General features: G+C 42.5%; 1 protein-coding gene across 1 annotated transcript in view; it reads right to left on the minus strand.

Moving 5' to 3' along the window:
- Nucleotides 1-10249: 10249 nt before the first annotated feature.
- NAA20 (N-alpha-acetyltransferase 20, NatB catalytic subunit) overlaps nucleotides 10250-20461 on the minus strand; it is an 11037-nt gene continuing 825 nt past the window's right edge. Inside the window, exons 2-6 of the mRNA XM_075596255.1 lie at nucleotides 20190-20214; nucleotides 17415-17505; nucleotides 16393-16528; nucleotides 12655-12800; nucleotides 10250-11495 (exon numbers count right to left, since the gene is read on the minus strand). Of these exons, the coding sequence (XP_075452370.1) occupies nucleotides 11410-11495; nucleotides 12655-12800; nucleotides 16393-16528; nucleotides 17415-17505; nucleotides 20190-20214 (484 nt within the window). The 3' untranslated portion in view covers nucleotides 10250-11409. The remainder of the gene's footprint in view (nucleotides 11496-12654; nucleotides 12801-16392; nucleotides 16529-17414; nucleotides 17506-20189; nucleotides 20215-20461) is intronic.

The following is a 20461-nucleotide window of genomic DNA, read 5'->3' on the forward strand; positions in this document are numbered from 1 at the left end:
TTACATGTATGTAGGGGGTATCCCCTGGCTACTATTCAACCAAATGGGCTGGCAGTAAACCCTGGTATTCACAGACTTGCCAGTAGTTGGTATGGGGTTTTCCCCTTCACCTTTGGTACTGCACTTGAGTGACAGCAGAGGGTGGCACATCCTGTTGTAGCTGGTACAATGGGGTGCCCGCCTTCTGGCTGTACTTAAGGGCAGGACTGCCCTAAATTTGGAGGTTGTTCCTTCCCTCTGCGGAAGGCAGGTCACACGTCTGGGAGCCTGAGATTGGGGCCGACCCATGTGCTCTTCCCTGCGGGGAGGAGTGGGTGTGATTATACCTCTCCCTCCGCTAGGGAGGTGGGGAAGAGCTAGGATGGCTGCGGGTGCCCTTGGCCTGTAGTGGCGGTCCAGGGACCATCTCCAGTGATAGCTGCAAGCCAAGAGTCTTTATCCGGCAGACGACTGCTGAGTAGCTATGTATTACTGCAAAGCCTGTAGTAATAAACTGTTCCTGTTTGCAATATATGTCCGGGCTGGTGTGTGATCTAACTGGGGTGGGGAGTACAAGTTCTACTGTGGGAGATTGCCTCCATATTCCTGGAGCCTACGGCAGATGGAGGCGCTGCACTGCTAAGTATTATGTGGCGTATGGACCCCAGAAGCCTGATCCTGTGTCCCAAAGTCATCGCGGACGACTCAGCCCTCTTGTTACCAGCAAGTATGCACCACACACACCCTGAACTGGCCAGCAACCTAGCAAAAGCCCTGCTCGGCAAATCCCGCAGCCCCCCAAGCCGGTCAGATCAACAATTCCAGAGAGGTAATACCAGTCACATACATGTCCAGTATTACAGTACCTATAATTTTTTACTGGATGGAGTGGCCAATTACAGGACAGTCCGGCTCAATACTGGACACCTAGCAACCCTACTCCTATCCCCCAAATGCCTGTGTAATCCCAGAACAGGCCCTAACATGGCAAATGCAGCCCGCATTTTGGCAAGGAAAAGGCACACTTCTGCTGTCAACTCTGCACACACTTGTCTTATAACAGCTTCATGTAAAGTTACCTTTGTGATAATGAACCTGTTATTTATCTCAACTCTGTTCTTTATTGTGACCTCACTGAAATGTTAATATATCCACTACAAACTCCTCCCTCATGGCCCACACCCAACATCATCATATACCCTGGATTACTCAAAGGCCTTGCATTATCTACTGAATGTTGGTGGAGAACTCTGAAAACCAGCACACCGACCAGTACTCATTCTAATGGCAAACATTCCAAATGTACAACTTGCAAACAACTACTCAAATTTCTATTTAAAAATGAAAAAAGTGGGGGCGCGCACACAGTGTCGGGGAGAATGGGAGCGCTCTGAATCAGCTCTGTGGACTCCACTGAGATCGCGGACCAAATAGCCTTCTAAACCGCCCGAAAAGCCTCCGAACAACTTCCCCCATCGGCGGAACCCTCAAGGATGCCTTTATCCAACAAAGACCGCAGGCCAGCAACCCCCACTGTCTCCCGTTACCTGCAAAAAGCTGCCTCTCTGGGTCCTGAGATCCAAGATGGTGCCCATGGAGGCACGCGCGTGCACGCACGCTCACAGGCACAGGAGGAACTGCAACAACAAGAAGGAAACTTTAATGTTTTTTGTCTTTAAAGACAAAGAACAAGGATAATACTCAAATCACCCCAAAAGCCCTAAAAGATTTATTTAAAGAGAAAGGGGTGTTTCAAGTGGCTCTGGACAAGGCTGTGGCTGAATTTAAAGCAGGTTTCACTTCTCTAACAGAAAGAACAGTACAGCTGGAAAACAAACTTGAAGAATCTTTGCAGAGCCAAGGCTCAATGGAGGAGGAATTGTTCCGACTTAACGACGAGATCAGGAACCTGAATGATACCGTCGATGATCTGGAGAACCGGGAAAGGGAGCAAAATCTCAGGGTAAGAAACATCCCTGAAACAGTTGAACCGGGTGAGTTACAACCCTATCTGACGAACTTGTTTATCCAAATAGACTCATCGCTTCTATCAAGTGATCTACATATGGAAAGAGCACACAGAGCCTTGGGTCCAAAATTCGCGGATCCTCGGAGATGCAGGGATATATATATACACCAGAATTGATTATATATTTGTCTCGGCGAATCTTTTGGATCGGGTCGCCCAGACAAGTATAGGCTCCATATGTTTTGGAGATGTTTAATAGTTTTCTATCAGGCTCCCAGATTCCCTCGCAAATGTCAAAAGCAAATTTACTAGTAATACCTAAAGAAGGAAAAGATCCAATGAGTTGCACAAGTTACAGGCCAATTTCGCTACTTAATTTAAAGATAAATAGTAAAATTCTGGCGAATAGATTAAACCCAATTGTGCCCCGATTAATTCATAACAATCAAGTAGGCTTTATAAGCAAGCGTCAAGCCTCAGATAACACATGCAAGGTTATCAATATAATTGATTATGTTCAGTCTTTTAAACCCAAGGCGAAGTTGTTGAGTTTAAATGCTGAAAAAGCGTTTGACAGAATTAAATAAGATTTTCTAGATAGAACTATGCAGGGATTTGTTTTTTCCGGACCATTTTTAAAAGGGGTCCCAGCTTCTCTAAAAATGCCAGGAGGGGAACTGAACCAAATCAAGATTAGTAATGGTACCAGGCAGGGTTGCCCATTATCCCCCCTGCTTTTTGTGTTAACAATTGAGCCGCTTGCAATTAAAATTAGGGAAAATACCAATATTCAAGGTATCAAGATTGGCCAGGAAAATATCAAATTATCTCTGTTTGCCGATGATGTTATTTTGACAATTTCCAACCCTCTGATTTCTCTCCCCAATTTACAAGAGGAGCTCTCTAGGTTCGGTTTGTTCTCAGGTTATAAAATTAACTTGGCTAAATTAGAGGCTTTCAATTTAACTCTACCAGAATCCAAGGTCAAACTAATCAAATAAAATTTCAACTACCATTGGAATAAGGCGAGATTAAAATATCTATGGATTTTCCTCACAAAAAAACTATTAATCTCTATATAAAAATAATTACCCAAAACTTTTCACTAAATTAAAACGGGATCTTCTACTTTGGAACGGCCACCAGATTTCCTGGATAGGTCGTATTATATCAGTTAAGATGAATATTCTCCCGAAACTGGTTGACTGTTTCCAGACACTCCCGGTCACTATTCTGATAAAATATTTAAGGGATTTACAGAATAAAATCATGCAATTTATGTTAGGTAACAAAAGACCAAGAGTGTCGAGATCAGTTATGCTTGCACCCAGAGATAGAGGAGTCTGGCAGTTCCTCATATTAGGAAATATTATTTAGACGCCCATTTGAAACAGATGGTTTTCTGGCATTCCCAAGAAGGTCAATACCGGTGGGTAGATATAGAAAATAGATTTAATAAACCCGGGGCACTCCCAGCTTTTTTATGGAATAAAAAGCCAACAAAGGGTCTTAAACCAGATCTTTTTGATTCGGCAGTAATAAAACTTTCTATTAAGATTTGGAATAAGGTCAAATCCAATTATCAACTAGCCTCAGCTCCTTCGAGATGTACCCCTATCTTTGACAACCCGGAATTTGGCCCGGGTTGGTCCACTAGTACCGTTAATCTATGGAAGGTTAATGATATTAGAGATGTGGGAGATATGCTGCTGAAAGGTAAATTATTAAATTTTAGTGATTTTTGTCAGAGATATTCTTTTACGGGAGCTGAAAGGTTCAGATTTTTGCAAGTATCTCATTATCTTAGGCAGTTGTCCCCAGGGGGGTCTTTCCCAGAGGGTACTGTATTCGAAGAACTATGCAGAAATAGAAATTCTCAGTGGGGGCTTATCTCAATTATATACCAATTTCTTATCTCTCGTGAATTTGAAGCACCCTACACACACCGGTATATGGATCAATGGGCCCAGGATTTTCAGGTAGGGATTCCTTGGGAGCACTGGCAAGCTATCTGGATCAATGCAACAAACATATCATTATGTACGATATCTAAAGAAAATATTTACAAAGTTATTTTTAGGTGGTATCTGACGCCCCAGAGGTTGAGGCAGATTTATCCAGACACCACAAATCTCTGTTGGAGGGATTGTGGCGGTGTTGCTGATATGGCACATATCTGGTGGTCCTGCCCCAAAATACAGAGGTTCTGGGGAGAAGTGCAGAATTTAGTGCGAGAGACTTTTGGGATAAGAATCCCCTTAGACCCCGATTATAATGGTTCTGGGTAAACCACTAGATAATTTATATGAAAATAAATCTTAATTATTGTTACATATTTTGACCGTGGCTAGACGTGCAATAGCCGAGGCCTGGAAAAAGCCCCTACCCCCCTCCAGGAGAGAGCGCCCTCTGAGAATAAATGAGGTGCAATCTATGGAAAGATTAACAGTTTATGTTAGACATAATTCAAGAAAATTACAAAAGGTGTGGGAACCCTGGAATTCTAGGGGGGGCACGTGAACGGTTTAGTCACAGTGAAAAGAGGGCTGTACTTTTTCTCTTTCAGAGTTGGTAACCCTATGTGATATCTGGAGTTGGGATTATATGACGTCGTTATATCTTTGTATTTTTTGCATTTCTGTTTCCTTTATGACACTGGTGTTAAATTGGTGGTACCCAACCCCCACCCCTCCCTTTTTTTTATTTCTGTACACCCTCCCCATGTTTTTCAAAAATACAAAATAAAAATAAGTTACAAAAAAATGAAAAAACTGGTAGTAGCGGAACACTACAAAATTAGTGACGAGGCGTGAATAGAGAGGGGGGAAATAAGGAATTTTTTTTATTTCAAACATTTTTATTGTTTTCTGACAGGGGTACATTCACATCACATGGTTGTTTATAGACAGTAAACTTAATTAACATATACATTTAAAAGTGAACAACCCGAAGCATCTCAAGGTTGATTGATCAAGAAGAGGTGATCTGCCCCTAGTATTTTGTAACCTCCTATGCATTTAGATTCTACTATGTAGATCCCGTCCGGGAGAATTAACAGTTTTAGGAGGATCTTAGATCAAACCCCTTATATTAGTACTGTAAAGGATAGGCAGAGAGAGAGAGGGGGAGAAGAGAGAAGAACAGAAGAAGGGGGGAGAGAGGGGATAGGAACGGGGAGAGCTAAGGGAAGGGGTGTAGTTGTCCTCCCCTCCACCTTGTCAAAAGACCCTGAGTAGACATGAACTCCCCCTTATAGGGGTTAGTGGTCTAATGCAGAGTCCAAGTGAAGCATCTATATCTCATTTTTAATCTCTTTAATTATAAGGCCACTGTGCCCAAACTTTCTCATATTGTACTATATTCTGTTTCAGGAGCGCCGATAGGTATTCCATAAGCTTGACCTCGCTTACCTTGCGAAGGACCATTTGCTTAGAAGGGGGTTTAATCTTTTTCCAATTAGCTGCTATTGAGCAGCGAGCCGCAGTCAGGATGAACGAGGCCAGTTTTTTAAGAGGGACAGAGATATCTTCGATGGGTTTCGCGAGTAGGCATATCAGCGGGTCCATCCGGACCTCAACTCCTACCGTCTCCTCAACCAATGAGCATATCATATTCCAGAAAGTCTGGATCTTTGGGCATGTCCACCATATATGCACCAGATCTCCTCTCTGGCCGCACCCCCTCCAACATAGGTCAGACAGGCCAGGGAAGATCCGGCTCAGCCTACTCGGGATTAAGTACCATTGAAATAGAATCTTATATATATTTTCCTTAGTAGTAGTGCAAATAGAAGTTTTGGCTGCTGCTTCCCAAATATCCTCCCAGTCATCTCTGTCTATATCAAGATTGAGGTCTTCAGCCCATTTCAACATATAATTGTGGTTGACGGGACTCCTGGACCGTGCTAGCCCCGCGTAAATCTCTGAGATCAGACCCTTCCGGTATGTGCCCACCATACACATCTTTTCAAAAGACGTTGGACCTTCAAATTTGGATGTTTGGGAAATTGTTAGGAGAAAGTGTCTGATCTGAAGATAACCATAAAGTGGGAGTTTCATGGGGAGGCATTTCTCCTGTAAATCAAGTAACGGAATAAGAGTCCCTTTGTCTATTAGATCTCTTGCTGATTTCATGTTAGCCAAACTAAATGCTTTAAGGTTCCCTGGGACACAACCCGGAGGGAATTCAGGGTTACCAAAAATGGGAGTGAGTATGGAGGGGGAAGACGTCAGTTTATATTTATTTCTTGTTTTTGTCCAAATTTTCCACGTGCATCTCATTGCTCCCAGGCCTGTTCTGTCCGATATTATCTTCTCTCCCCCTCCGGACCAAAGTATTGCCCCGAGTGAGAGGGGAGCGACACAGGAGGACTCAATTTCCAACCAGCCGCAAGACACTGGATCGTTGTTCCAAACTATCGCTTGTTTTAGGTGGGTCGCTTGATAATAATTAATTATATCTGGTACTCCCAGACCTCCACACTCCCGTGGTGCCAACATTACCGATCTAGCCACCCGCGGCTTTTTGTCCTTCCAGATGAATTGGAAAATACTATTTTGAATGCTTTTGAGGTCTGCCAGCGGAACACAGACCGGGAGGGTCTGGAAGACGTACAGTAGCCTGGGAAGGATGTTCATCTTAATGGAAATAAGGAATTTTAATGAACCAAAAACACATAAGAGCGGCAGGCACAGGAACCCCCCGAATGCGTTTCACACCGAAGTGCTTTGTCAAAGGGTAACTGGTGCCAGCAACTTTGGCCCCTAAATAGTGAGAAACCGGCATCAGGTGAGATGATTGATGTGCAGCAACAATGTGTCTGCTGAGAAAGGGGATACAAAAAGTCTCTGATATATAACAAAGCAGGAACTCACCATTAAGGGGGAGAACAAAGACATGTACAATGTATAAACATTGGATCCAATACATGGTGAAAAAATATATATTAAATAATGATAGTGTTAAAACGATTTAAAATAGCATGTGCCTACACAATGTTAAAGTATTGCACATTGTATAAATAGATACACATGAGGCTGAATTGTTAAACATTGATAATAACCAGAATGAAATCCTTAGAGGTTGTAAATAAATTAAAATGTAGCCGAAGTTGCTATATGTGTTGTACATGTTGCCCAAAAGAACCTATATGAAATGTGTATAATAAGGCAAATATATAATGTGTATATATTATATATATATATATATATATATATATATATATATATATATATATGATTATACATGATGAGACATAATGTATAGCAATGTCATTAATAAACAATGTGAAGATATGATGAAAATATATATTTAAAAAAAAATAATAATAAAATATATATCTAGGATGAACGTGCCTATTATTAGTTGCTACAGAGAAAAATGTCGTGAAATTTCTGAAACCTCGGTCTTACCATAAGAAACATTTTCGCCGCAGTCTGTTTGTATTATCTGGATCAATGTTACAATGCTGCGTTGAACAACTTTATCAGGGAGTTTCCCTGCTTGTTACCATTTGTATTTGCTTTTCCATGCCGTGTGATCTCATGTTCTTGCCAGCTCAATCTATTTTTAAGGGGCCTATTTTGGTACAAGCTGGTTCTAAGTCTTCATTATGTCACCGCCACACATACAGAACCATTGATATGTATGCGTTCTATTTATCCTTGTATGCATTGTGCCGAGTTTTCACTCGTGAGAATAATCATTTTTTTTAGCAAATCACTATTTTTGGGCCAAAAATCCTTGATTCTTAGGGCTAGATTCACAAAGCTTTGTTAAATCAGGGCTCATAGCGTGACGTTAGCTAAAACAGGAACAGACGTTACTGTGTCCTCTTCTCACCACTAATTATATGCAAAAACAATATCCAAACTCATTAGTATAGGCTTAACACCACGTTATTGTAGGATAAGGTTGTGTCCAATAACCTAACCCCCTAATTACCCTCCCCCCCAGACCCATTACCCCTTATAATCTCCCCTCCCGTGCCCATTACCCCCTCACTCCCTTATACTGTCCCCCTCCCCATTACTCCCTTTATGCCCCCGACCCGTTAACCCCTTATACTCTCCCCCATGCTCACAGCTGCATTTTCCTCCCCCTCAGACCCATAACGTCTCCTCCCTCCCCCTGTGCACCACCTCTTGAATTTTAAGCTGGTACTGTACATTATCCTAAGTCTTGGGCGTTTTTTAGACTACAACAAAAAATGTGGTGATACAGTGGATATTAAGAGAGGTCTCTGGGTGATGTATTTGTGTTTTGCAGGAACTGTTACTCCTACAGTCTATTACTGTCAGACGAGAACCTTTTCCTTTTTACACCCGTGTTCTACTACTGCTCTCACACTTTGCTTGCTCAATCTTTGGCTTGTTTCTACAGTATATCTGCACCATGTTTAATGAACAAACACAGCTCTGAGGAGTGACTCACTTTGTATACATAGTACAATATTCTAAATGTTTGATGTGCACTTCAGACAACGCCTTTAAGTATATTAATGTGGACTCGGTATTATGTTTATGGTATGCATAGTTTGGGGGAGAACCGACAGGAAAAGGTAGGGTTTAAAACCCGAGAGCATCAGCAAATACTGACATGTTATTTATATTATTTGTTATTTATATGATTACCATCCACGTGTATTACTAATGTGAAGCGCTATGTACATTAATGGCGCTATATAAATAAAGACATACAATACAATGCATTTTAATACACTAACATTTTGTGGTCTGAAGGGGCCTTCAATGCATGGTTTTCATGTCATTTCGTTTGACTTCACACAAATAGTACTGCCAGGAGTTTATATATCTATATATCTATATATATTTTCCCCTTTTTTGTTTTGTGTAAAAACCCATTAAGTCATAACCTGATTTTTTTTCTGTGCCAGTTTTCAGGCGTTTGCTGTATTGATATGCACTTTTCGGCTTTCAAACAAACCTCAGGACAAGACTGGTCAATTCCCTGTACAGGGAAATATGCCTTTCCCAATTCATGAATGTTCTCAAGAAATGTGGGCGTGGCAACCCAGCAGTCACATTGCTTTACAAGTTGCCCCGTATAAGAATTGAATCTCTAAGGGCAAGGGTGTAATCATCAGTTTGTTGCTTAAGGCTGCGCTTAGTGCCTTGCGACGGCGACATGTCGCTGCAAAACAAATCAATTGACTCCGTTGCCAGCGCTTATAGTGTGACGGAGCGACGTCGCGTCTCAAAATTTGGTAGCCGGGTCTATTTGATTTTTTTAGAGACAGTCGCCACATGTGACTGTATCTAAACCAATCAGAGACTGCGGCCCGCCCCCTTTGGCGACGTCGCTGGCGACAGTCGCTTCAAATCACATTACAACTTTCGCTGGTGGCGATGTGTGACATCATCGGTCGCGTCGCCAGCACTATAAGCGCAGTCTTAGGCTGCGTCCACGCTGCCTCTGAGCGCGCTTACTTCATTGAATCTGAATGGCCACGCTCACGCGGCGTGCGCACGGGCACGTACACTCTCCCACGCTCGGAAAATTGATTTTGAAGCACGCTCATCAGCAGTAAATGCACAGCCACCCACATGTACACACAGAAATAGCCCCGATCCAAGCCCCACGCTTGAAAAATTATGCAGGACAGCCTGCGCTCATGCTTGGAGAGTTGGTGATGTCACCGCGCAGCGTGGCCGCAGCCTTAGACACTATGATGTCCATGGAAATAAAGTGCAACAAATACAGTATATTGATCTACACTTTATCTGCAGAACGTACATGATTTGGGTTTGAAACTGAAGTGAAATGTTTTTTTTTCTAAATGGTACACGTTAAAGCATTAAAAAGTTTGCACTGGAATCTGTAGCAGACTACGACCACAGATAATATAATTAGTACATTAATATATTGTTTAGAATCAAATTACATAACCAAGAATTTTTTTTTTTTTTTTTTTTTTACTAAGCATGTTGTGCAATCTCAGGGAAAGCTGAACACGCATGTAGTGAGGACATACAGCATCTGATCACCTGATAGAGGTTGAGTAACAATGCTGATGGAAAAAGAAAAAAAACGCAGACACCATGTAGTTAATATTAGAACACAGAAAAATAAATTGTAATAATTGTACTAAAGGTCTTGAAAGACAATGCCGACTACAGTGCAAGTGGCAACTATATGTATTTATTCTCCAGTCTGTGTATGTAATCACATTGTTTTAGCTCTGTCAGCACCTCCGGCATTGTATGTGGTAAGGCGTGTGCTACAAACAGAACACAAGGTCAGTAGCAGAGAACAGAATTGTATGAAGAATTACACATAGACTTTAGAGCAGCAACAAGTTTTATTCCATCTACTGTCTTCTCATCAGCTTTAGTAACTCCTTTAGCGCCGGAGCAGACTGCAGCACATCACACAGCAATGCAGTGCAGCCACCTGTGAAACTAACAGATTGGAAGCAAAATATTTGTGTGTGGTTCTCAGGCAAAGGTTCAAAATGACAAGTATCTTATCATATCTACATATTTTGTGTCAGTGCAACAGGCCTTTCTAGCATTAGCCCTATACCCATGTAGCACAGACTTACTGTTTTCGGTGTCGCAGACCAACGTGCGAAAATCCACGGCACCAAAAAAACAGTACATTTTGCAGCCCAGGAAGACTAACACCTCAGGGTCTACATGGCAATGCTGGAATTTCCAAGCAGCAAAAAAAACATATACAAAATCTAATGCATTTTCTAGTGCTTATTCATGGGTGATACTTTGGTGACAGCTAAATTAATGGAAGGCTCTCTGAAAGCAAAGCGATTAGCATGTTAAAAATCACCAAACAGCCCTGCTCTATAATATATCAAACTCTCAAACGGTTTCATATATAGATCTATATATATATAGATCTATAGATATATACTGCAGTAGGTGTACAAGTGTGTAGGTGCTGCGAGTCTCAGGAAGGATTATTTCCCTAAACGCTCGCTGGCTCATCCATTTGGCAATGCTGGGATTTGCAATTAGCAAAAGTCCGTATATAAAATCGAATTTATTTTCTCATGCTTATTTATGGACGATACCTGGGTGACAGCTCTACAAGGGTCTACCTACATTTGAAGCTGTGGGTGGGATCTCTAAGCCCCATACTACATTCTATAGCTGTCCGGTAACACTATGGGAGTAAGGATGTCAACAACACAATGCCAAAGAACATTTTTATAAGGATCATCATTATCCAAAGACACTATTAATTAGAACCAACTAAAAGTCACTAGCTCTGCTTCCATTTAACAAACGTTGAGAGTTGCATATATTATCGAGTATGATTTCTATCCGTATTTTTTTTTTATATATATATTTATTACCCAGGAATTGACCTACATTTCAGATAAATACATGACAAGCTGCACAACATTTTCAGTCTGGTTTGCTTTACAAAATATGTAGACATATTGTATTCTTCATTTCTCTGCCAAAGAACCACGGCCAAGGTTATTCGATATCTTCTGGTCTCACGGGGTGAGGTAAGGGTACAATAGATTTTTTCTCGGTGTCTCTCGAAAGTGCTTTCCTCATATCTGTTAAAACAGAACCAAAAATATCTTTCATATGAATTTCATTTATTTACAAACTTCCCAACTCCCCCTTGTGTTAACCTTAATTCATTAACAGTATGTTGATTGCCGCCATATTTAACATGTTGTAAAAGAATACACCAATGTAGATATCCGCGGTAGTCCTAGTTTTGAAACGTATAGGCATTGTAAGGTAATAGTTTCCCCCTTTTTATGGCCAGTTGTGACTGGAATAGTTTGAAGTCTGAATCTGCATACCTATGCTACACTTCCCATGTATACGGATTTGTTCATAAGAAAAACAAAATGGTAAACTCATTTTGGAAGGAGAAACTGGTCACTATGCACATCCCAAAACAGGAATAATAATAATAATTTTGACGTACACTTTACACTACGCCAGTCACTAGGTAACCATCACAACTATTTCAAGCGCAGAGTTGCTTTGCTGTCATTAAATAACCCTGTCCATATTGGCAGAAGCTGTTCATCTTGATGTGGTAAACATGAACAGGTTATACGGGAAAGCCCGAGTAGGTCCCGTGTGATCGGTTACTCTACGGCTTTGTCTTGATGAGACGAGGCTATCTTGCTCTTTAGACGTTCACACCAGCCTGCTCCCTGGCCTTTTGCGAGGTATTAATGTAAATTGATGATGCATCTTTTTATTAATGCACAGTATGTGTGAAATGACTATGACCGATATCCCCCTAACAGATTTTCATTTCTGAACCGCTTTCCTTTTGAAAATGAATGGGGGGGGGGAGGTAAAAATGTAATTAAAAAGCCAGAGTAGGCTTCCTGTGACCCAAGCCAAAGAATCTCCTAATAAGAAAAACCTCACAGCCTCAGCTATTTTTTGTCCTCTTGTCATCTCCTGGTTAGTACCAAAAGATGTGTGACCAAAGTAGTTACTTTAACAATGCTTTTGCTAGTCTTTCTTAGAAAAAACATCCCCTGTGAGCCCACTGACCTGTGCTCAGCCAACTAGATAATAGCATGGACATTACAAATATCTAGAAGAAGTGGAAATAGACCACATGTTCACACTATAGATGTATCATAGAAACATCTTCACTTAAAGGTTATTGGTACTAACAAGAGAGTCGTACTTAATAACCAACATGAACAAACCCAATTGCTTCTGGAGCTTTGTTCTTACCATAGGCGTCCTCATCCGGATCCCCGTTGCTAGCTGAGTAATACTCTATCACAGTCCTGTACACGCTGTAGCCGAGCTGTTTGTACATATTTACTGCAACCTGATTGGAGACTCTTACAAACAGATCCACAAAAAATCCTCCTTTCCTGAAGGGGAGAAAGCAGAAACAGGTATTGGAATACACTGGGACAGTGTAAAAATTCACAGCGTCACACCCCTAAAGGATTGCTACAAAATACAAAGAGGGTCCTACAATGACCCCTTCGTTGCCAGTGGGGCCTTAAAAGCAATATGTTGCAGGCCCCTCTGGCGGAGACGGGTTACAGAAACTTGCATAAGCAACTCTAAATTGGGTCTAAATTATAGAAAACAGCTCCTAGCAGTGATTTAACTTCAGGAGCTCTGCACGTGTGCAATTTCCCTTATGTTTTCTGCACACAGCGATGTGCCACAACCATGTCCAATGCAGCAATGTAGCAAGCAGATCATGGGACGAGATGGGCATTGGTGCTTACTAAACACACAAAGCATGTGCTTCCTCTGTGGTAAAGCTAGCTCTGATTTGTGTAGAAAACATCAATAATGTCTACATCTAATATGTTGTTTTTTATATAATGCTTAAATCTACGCAGTTATGAACACTGAATTGGTCAGGCACACATGCAAGCTTGTAGAACTTGCAATTTCAATTGTGGTTCCTGGAGCAGCACAGGAAGATGGCAAAGCTCCCAAGGACTTCTCCACTATACCACTGCACCCCCATTCTCAGATTATATGGCCTAGAATTACTATGCTCCATAAAACCAGGGAAAATAATGTGACATTCACTAAAACAGGATGGGCTGTTATTGTCCTCGAGTTAACGCCTTATTCCACTATGGTCATTCTATGCAAACACAACGACTGTAATTGAGCTCGTTGGCATAGGGTTAACGTCACGTTATTTCAGGATAACGCAGAGTAATTTCAATCTTGGCCTTACTCCCATCCAGACACTGAAATTGGGACTTTTGCTGGAGGGGAGAGAAGTGTCAGCGCCTGGCTGGGAGTACGGCCCGGGTTTAAATCGGTTTCCAGGCGAGATCGGGTGAACGCGATCTGGGACGCAGGGAAACGGAAGACACGGCCTCTTTCCATTTCAGTGACGGAGTAGGCGGTGGCCCCACCAGCACCCACTGGGTTAACGGGTGCTAACTTAGGTGAAACTCACATTAAATAGGCCAACAGAGTTTGGTAAACCTGGGGCTATGGCTGGGATTCATCAAGATGCAATGCAGGGTATCGAACCCTGATCCGATGGTAACTGCCATGGACTTAACTAACAAGAAGAAAGTCTGTCCTGCGCTCTGGCCATGAATACCAGCACACTTGTGTGTCAAATAGGTCACTTAGAATGGAGCAGGGAAGACGAAGCGCTGATTCTAGCGTGAAACACGTTGAGGGGGAGACTGTGGTGTAGCCTGTTGTGTTCGTGAGGTCTCAATAAAGTTATTCTACAACCCGGAAGTGCCTTGGATTTTGTCACAGGCTGTGGCGCCGGATTTTCTTTCCTTTCTATGGACTTGACTAAGCCTGATTGTGATTGCAGTGTGATTGGGGCCTGATTGTGGGGCGATAGCGCACATTGCGGGTTAGTGAGCCTCAGCCAAAGTGCTCTGCATTTGCAGGGCCAGTTAAAAACAGAACAGCAACCTTGAATTGTATTATTCCTAGCACTGACCATGAGCATCTCATAATGAAAGTAGTGAAATACTCCAAACACATAACCCACGCTCCAAGGACTTTCAGTCTTAGGCCCCGGACATGTTTGTTGCGTGCTTGCGGAAGCGTGTTGACGCGCGCTCCCGCTCAGCACTGAGCCCCTACAGCCGCAATTAGAGCGGCTTTAGTAGGGGCTCACCCGCGCTTCCGCGTGCTTTCGGAAGCGCAGGTCTTGGGGGAATTTAAAATTCCCCCGCTTGCCCGCGAGACAGGCCGGTCACGTGAGCGGTTCGCCCAATGAGGGCGAACCAGCTCCGTGACGTCACTGGCCCGCCCGTCCCCGGCCAGTGACGCGCCCGCCCCCGGACCGCCCCCTGACGGCCTGCTGAGAGCGCTTGCGGTAAGCAACCGCAAGGCCAGGGAAAGCACCCGCTTTCCCTGCGCCTCAGCACGCCAGCAGGGACCATGGACTCAGCCTTAGTTGTGTGGTCAGAGAAATACAGATTTATTAACCGCTCGGCTGCCAAAGCAGCTTCCTATTGGCAGCCTTTTTGTTAACCCTGGAGAGAGATTTAAACCCACTAGTGAAGGGAAAAAAAAGAAACCCGAGTAGGCACTGCTCCTTTCAGAAGGGTAAATGGCAGCCAGATATTGAAAACAATATTTAAAAAGGGGCTTCAGTTCCAAACAGCACACACAAAAAAAAGAAAAATATACATATATTGGAGTCGAGCAGCACAGATTTCTGCTTTAGGAATAATTGCTGATTAGTACAGGATTAGTTCGTAGCCATTTCACTGCATGGCTGTTCCTCCTAGCTCAGTGGTTCCCAAACCTTTTCGGTTCAAGGCTCCCCAAGGCTATCAGGATTTTTCCACACGGGCTCGCCCCTCCCCCCCCCACAGGCTCGCCCCCCCTCCCCCCACGGGCTCGCCCCACACGGGCTCCCCCCCCCCTCAAACACGCTCGCCTGCACACCACACGATAGAACGGGCCACATCCGCCGCTTGGCTTGCCGACGGCCGTCCGCAAATTTTCAACCGGGCAGGCATCAGAATTATCGGCCTGTCCGGTTGAAATCGCGGCGCCCCTCTCGCCAAGCCACGGCGCACCAGGGCACCGCGGCGCACAGTTTGGGAACCACTGTTCTAGCCGATTTTTCAAATACAAGTGACATCCTTACTCTTTTTTTATGCCCGTTTTAGATTTCTTAATTAAATTATGAATTGTGTTGTGTTCTTCATATTCTTGACCCTTTATTGCGAGATTTCTGTTTTGAAGTCCAGTCTCATTCACTTAAGCAATGTTCTAGCTCAAATTTCTACTCTTATTACTACAAAGTTGGAATCAAAACTGCACCCCTTCCTCATTTAGGTATGAGCCCCTAACTAGAGCAGCATTATATATTCTGTTATATTTCTTATTGTGTTTTAAATAATTTTACAACCTTAAAATTAGGAAGCTGTCATACATATCCTAAATCAGCGGTGCGCAAACTGGGGGGGGGCGCGCAGTGTTTGCAGCGGCCCCCCGCCCTTCCCCAAGACATTTCAATTAAATGTTGGGGGAGACACAAGGCCTCTGTAACGTCCCTTACCTCCTGCCAGCCATGACAACGCGCGTCAAATGACGCTGCGGGGTCACGTGATGTCACATGACCCGCGACGTTATTTGACGCCGGGTTCTAACCAAGGGGGGCGCGAACGCCGAGGCTCCCAGGCAGGGGGGCGCACGCCAAAAACTTTGCGCACCCCTGTCCTAAATAATAATAGCCAACACTGGAATTTGAACCAGGCTCCCCTGCTTCAAAGTTAGTGGCATTGTTTTCAGAGTCAGTGCCTTTACTCACTGAGCAACTCCTTCAAATAACCATTAACAATGTGTGGAACGGCACACAATAAAGGTTTCTGAGATACAGGGTTAGGAAGGACTAAAGGACATCATAGCACATTGCTCTGACAGATGGACTGCCACAGCATTTCCTGCCATCGCTCTAACAAAGGCAAGATGAATAAGGGAAAGAAAGTTACTGCTCACCTTTCTGAAATCTCTTCTAGCAACTCCATCAATTTAGCAGCTAAACCAAGACGTCGGAATTCAGGTGCAACTGAGAGAGCAGTGACGTGTCCATGCCATTCTTCTCTGGCCACTGAGCCCTCAGCTTTCCCCATTACTGCAAAGCAAACAGTCAGTGAGTGAGTACCGTGTATTCTTGTGCGAGTGCAGATGCTCTGAAAACATATAGAGGGCCAGAAGTGATTTTGTCATAAAACAGAAACATAAGAATATCAAGTTACTGCCTCTCTGTGCCGCAATGTATAAAAGCCCATTTTTTCCTGTGTGCAGTTTGTCAACATCTTCTGCACAAAGAATGAAATGACGCAAGGATGTGGCGTTAAGAGGCGGAGTTTGGATGTTGTCCGTGGTGCACGTTATATGAAACTTCAAGTATGCACCAACTTTGCGTGCCGTATATGTATTAAAAGTAATCAGACAAGATGTTGACTGAAAAAACAATTGCTAGTAGAAGCAACGTTTCTTAGGGCATCCATATGTATGAACACAGTGGCTTTACTGACGCTTCATCCCTTCGTTGACTGTAAGGAGCCCATATGGGTATGGAGCTTTACATCCCCCACATGACAGGGGATAATAACAAGCCAAGATGGATGTTGCGGCTCCCTATTGGTCCACGTGACATGGGAGATATAAACGTCCATTTTGTTTACCCTGAAAAGGATAGTACCGGCGGCACCTTGCCTAGTATTTCTGGAACCAGGGGCTTCCCGGAGATTAAATTAATGCGGTTCAGCTCCGGAGACCCCCTGCTTCTTATACATGTACAAAAAAGAAAAAAAAAAACAGTACTCTGAACAGCTTTTAGATAGAAAGGGGGCGGTAGCCATTAGCAACCAATATGACCTGTTCCACTGAACGGTCATTGCCAATGGCCAACATCACCCTCTACTTATATATGATGCTCACTATATTTATATGGTGACGCAATTGGGAGAATATTTACAACGTATACGGTTTTGAAGAATTAGCGGTGTACTTACTGTAACCCATGAGTTCTCCACCAGGAGCCTCTGCAACAATGAAATACTCTGGCCAGTGCGCCAGATACTGCAAGTAAAAAGGTATCCCATACTGGGGATCTTCAGTTAAGGAGCACAAGGGGGAAGCTAAATAAGGTTTTGCCAACATTCACAATTTGACCAATCTGGTACTCGGTGGTGCTGCAATTAGTCTATACAGATGTAGCACGACTTAACGTCTTTGGGGGAGAGGGTTGGACCCTCCACAGCGCGATTGCAGAAGCCACGGTCCCTAGCGCACTGGGAACAATAAGTCTTACTCAGCTGTACATCAAGTCCAATAGTCTGTCTTTTTCCAGGAGCGCTGAATTACAAATGATCTTTTCAGCCTATCAGATATTTCTACCTTTTCTTCTCTCACTACTGTAATGCCAGTGAATAAACTGCAACAAACGACCCCATTTAGAGGGTCATTAAGGTTTGTGTGGGATTGTCCCAAAAATATTTCTGCACTGAATTTCCAACGGGCCAAAGGCCCTTCCCAACATTGTTATTCATAGATGTAAAGCTAGGATATTCCAGAAATCTCAATTTAACACACCCCACAGAACCGCCCCGCTGCCAGAGGGCTTGCAACGCATTATGGCTCATATTTACTAAACTGTGCTATTCCATAAAACACCTTCAAAAGCTGGAAGACACCTTACTGCCAACTTAACTGAATGGGCTGTAAGGCGTCTTCCCGCATAGCACGCTTTAGGTGCCATTAAGGTGCTTTTACGTATGGTCATTCGTGCACATTTTTTATATACATTATAGGACAGAAAAATGTCCCACATAAGATCAAAAGATGTTGGGCCCAATGCACGAAGTGAGCGGCCATTTGCTAGCATGGAAATCTGATTTTAAATTGTGCTTGTGTGCGCGCCTATGTACTAATCTGACATTTCTCCTTCGGCGCCATCGATCAAAAAAAAGATTCTTTTCATTTTTTGGTGCAGATATGTGAAGGACTGCGTTTGGCATAAAGATGTTAGTGGTATGAACTGAAAAATTATATTTTTGGGTGCCAAAAAAAAGGAGAAAATACTTCAAGATCAACTTGGTGTTAACCCAAAAAGAGATTCCAAGAGGTGTTAGCAACTTAATTCTGCGCCATTGACTCAAAAATATATTTGTAGCCGCACAGATGTTTCAATATATATGTGAACAAAATGTATTATTTTCACAGTATGGCTAACAATAATGGCACTAATTTATATTTACTAATATTAATTATAAATTAAAAAAAATACACATCTGTTTGAATGAAAATTGTATCAATCAGGTATTCAACATGACGCGAAGCATCAAAACCCTTTAAAATAACGAATGATGCATCATCTGTAGGAAGTCTTCATACATGCAACACATTTTTAAAAGTTTGCAATACTTTTAGCACTGTAATGTGGACGCACAAAACAAAAAGTTTAATTAAACCTTATTATCCGGCCCATGGAGTTTTCGATTAAGTACTATAGAACAAACTTTGAAAGGCGCCCAAATGCTTTAATATTCGAAAGTACAATAATATTGTATGGCTTTTCAGTGCTGGTGCAGCACTTTAAAAGCCCTGGACTTCTATACAGTACATAGCCATGGGAAGAAGGTAAATGGATCGATGAGACAGCAGCTCCTTGGAAAAAGGTAGCAAACTCACCAGCAATGGAAAAATAGAAAAAGATTAATAATATATAAAAATTATACAAAAGACATGAACAAAACAAAATCTCTCCTCCAACGCGTTTCACTCGCCCTATGGCACTTTCTCAAGGAGTGTGCTGTTCTGAGAGGAACAATCAAAAAACTGTAATCAATTAATTTAAAAAGACAGAAATGGAACCAATAATATTAAATCACTTTGATATCAGTTGTTTTTTTATTGTCTGGTGGAGGCTTAAATAGCATCTTCCTCACCCAACAGCACACTTCTAGAGAAAGCGCCATAGGGGGGCATGAAACGCGTGGGAGGAGAGTTTTTGTTTGTCTTTTTTGTATCATTTTTATATGTAATTAATAAATCTTTTTTATTTTTCCATTGCTGGCGAGTTTCCTACCTTGTTCCAAAAAGCCGCTCTCACCGATCCATTTACCTTCTTCCCATGTCTTGCGACTTAAGAGACTCACTCGGGGGTTAAGGAGGATTCTACAACAGCTGAGTCATACAAGCGTCACATCGGCTGGAGGAGAAGGACGGTGAATCCTCGTGAGTTACGATCACTCCACTGAGACACAGGGCTAGGACTCGAGCCAGAGATATCCAGTGAGGATTATACACCAGACCTCACATGAGTACCAGGATTGTTTCATTCTATTTTCCCCATTTGTGTCTCCTCCTATCCTCCCCCATAGATTTATATCTTAATAGGGGTTGATCTAACCAGTTCAGTGCTCCGTGTTACTGTATATGTACATGTGATTACTACTGTACTTGATACTACTGTTGTCCTCTTGAGCTTATATTCGGTTTCCTACACAACAGTACATAGCCATGGCTGACTATAAGCAACATGTGAGATTTAATGCTGGGCTATGTGCAGCATTGATAAAAACCCCATTTGAAATGCAGTGGTCATTTGAGAATGGTGTAACGTTAAAAAGCTTCTTTACTTGCTCCCCGGAAGAAATAACACAAAGGGTTCAATATTTACTTATCAAGTATTCCAACAACTGGAAGTGTGAGCTCACTGAGCTAACAAATCAATTATCATCCAATATATTTCCACCTCCCACCATACAAAACTTCACCAAGGATACAGTCTCTGTGAGTGGATCCAAATTGCTGCAAAAAGAAACAAACACAATTAATCCAAGAACCAAGACTGAAAACACCAAGGCTAATGTGTGAATTTCATCCGCCTGACTGTGTACAGGATATGCATTTCATTTTATGGATGCAATAGTAAATTTTTCAAAGCCACACATTGTTTAAATGCTGTTAAAAGATGCAGAACTAAACCAAACTGTAAGAATACAACTTTAAAGCAGGACTAAATGTTAGCCCCCATAAAAGTTAAAATATTGTTATA

This window comes from Ascaphus truei, chromosome 4 (assembly GCF_040206685.1).
Source record: "Ascaphus truei isolate aAscTru1 chromosome 4, aAscTru1.hap1, whole genome shotgun sequence".
NCBI classification, from domain to species: domain Eukaryota; kingdom Metazoa; phylum Chordata; class Amphibia; order Anura; family Ascaphidae; genus Ascaphus; species Ascaphus truei.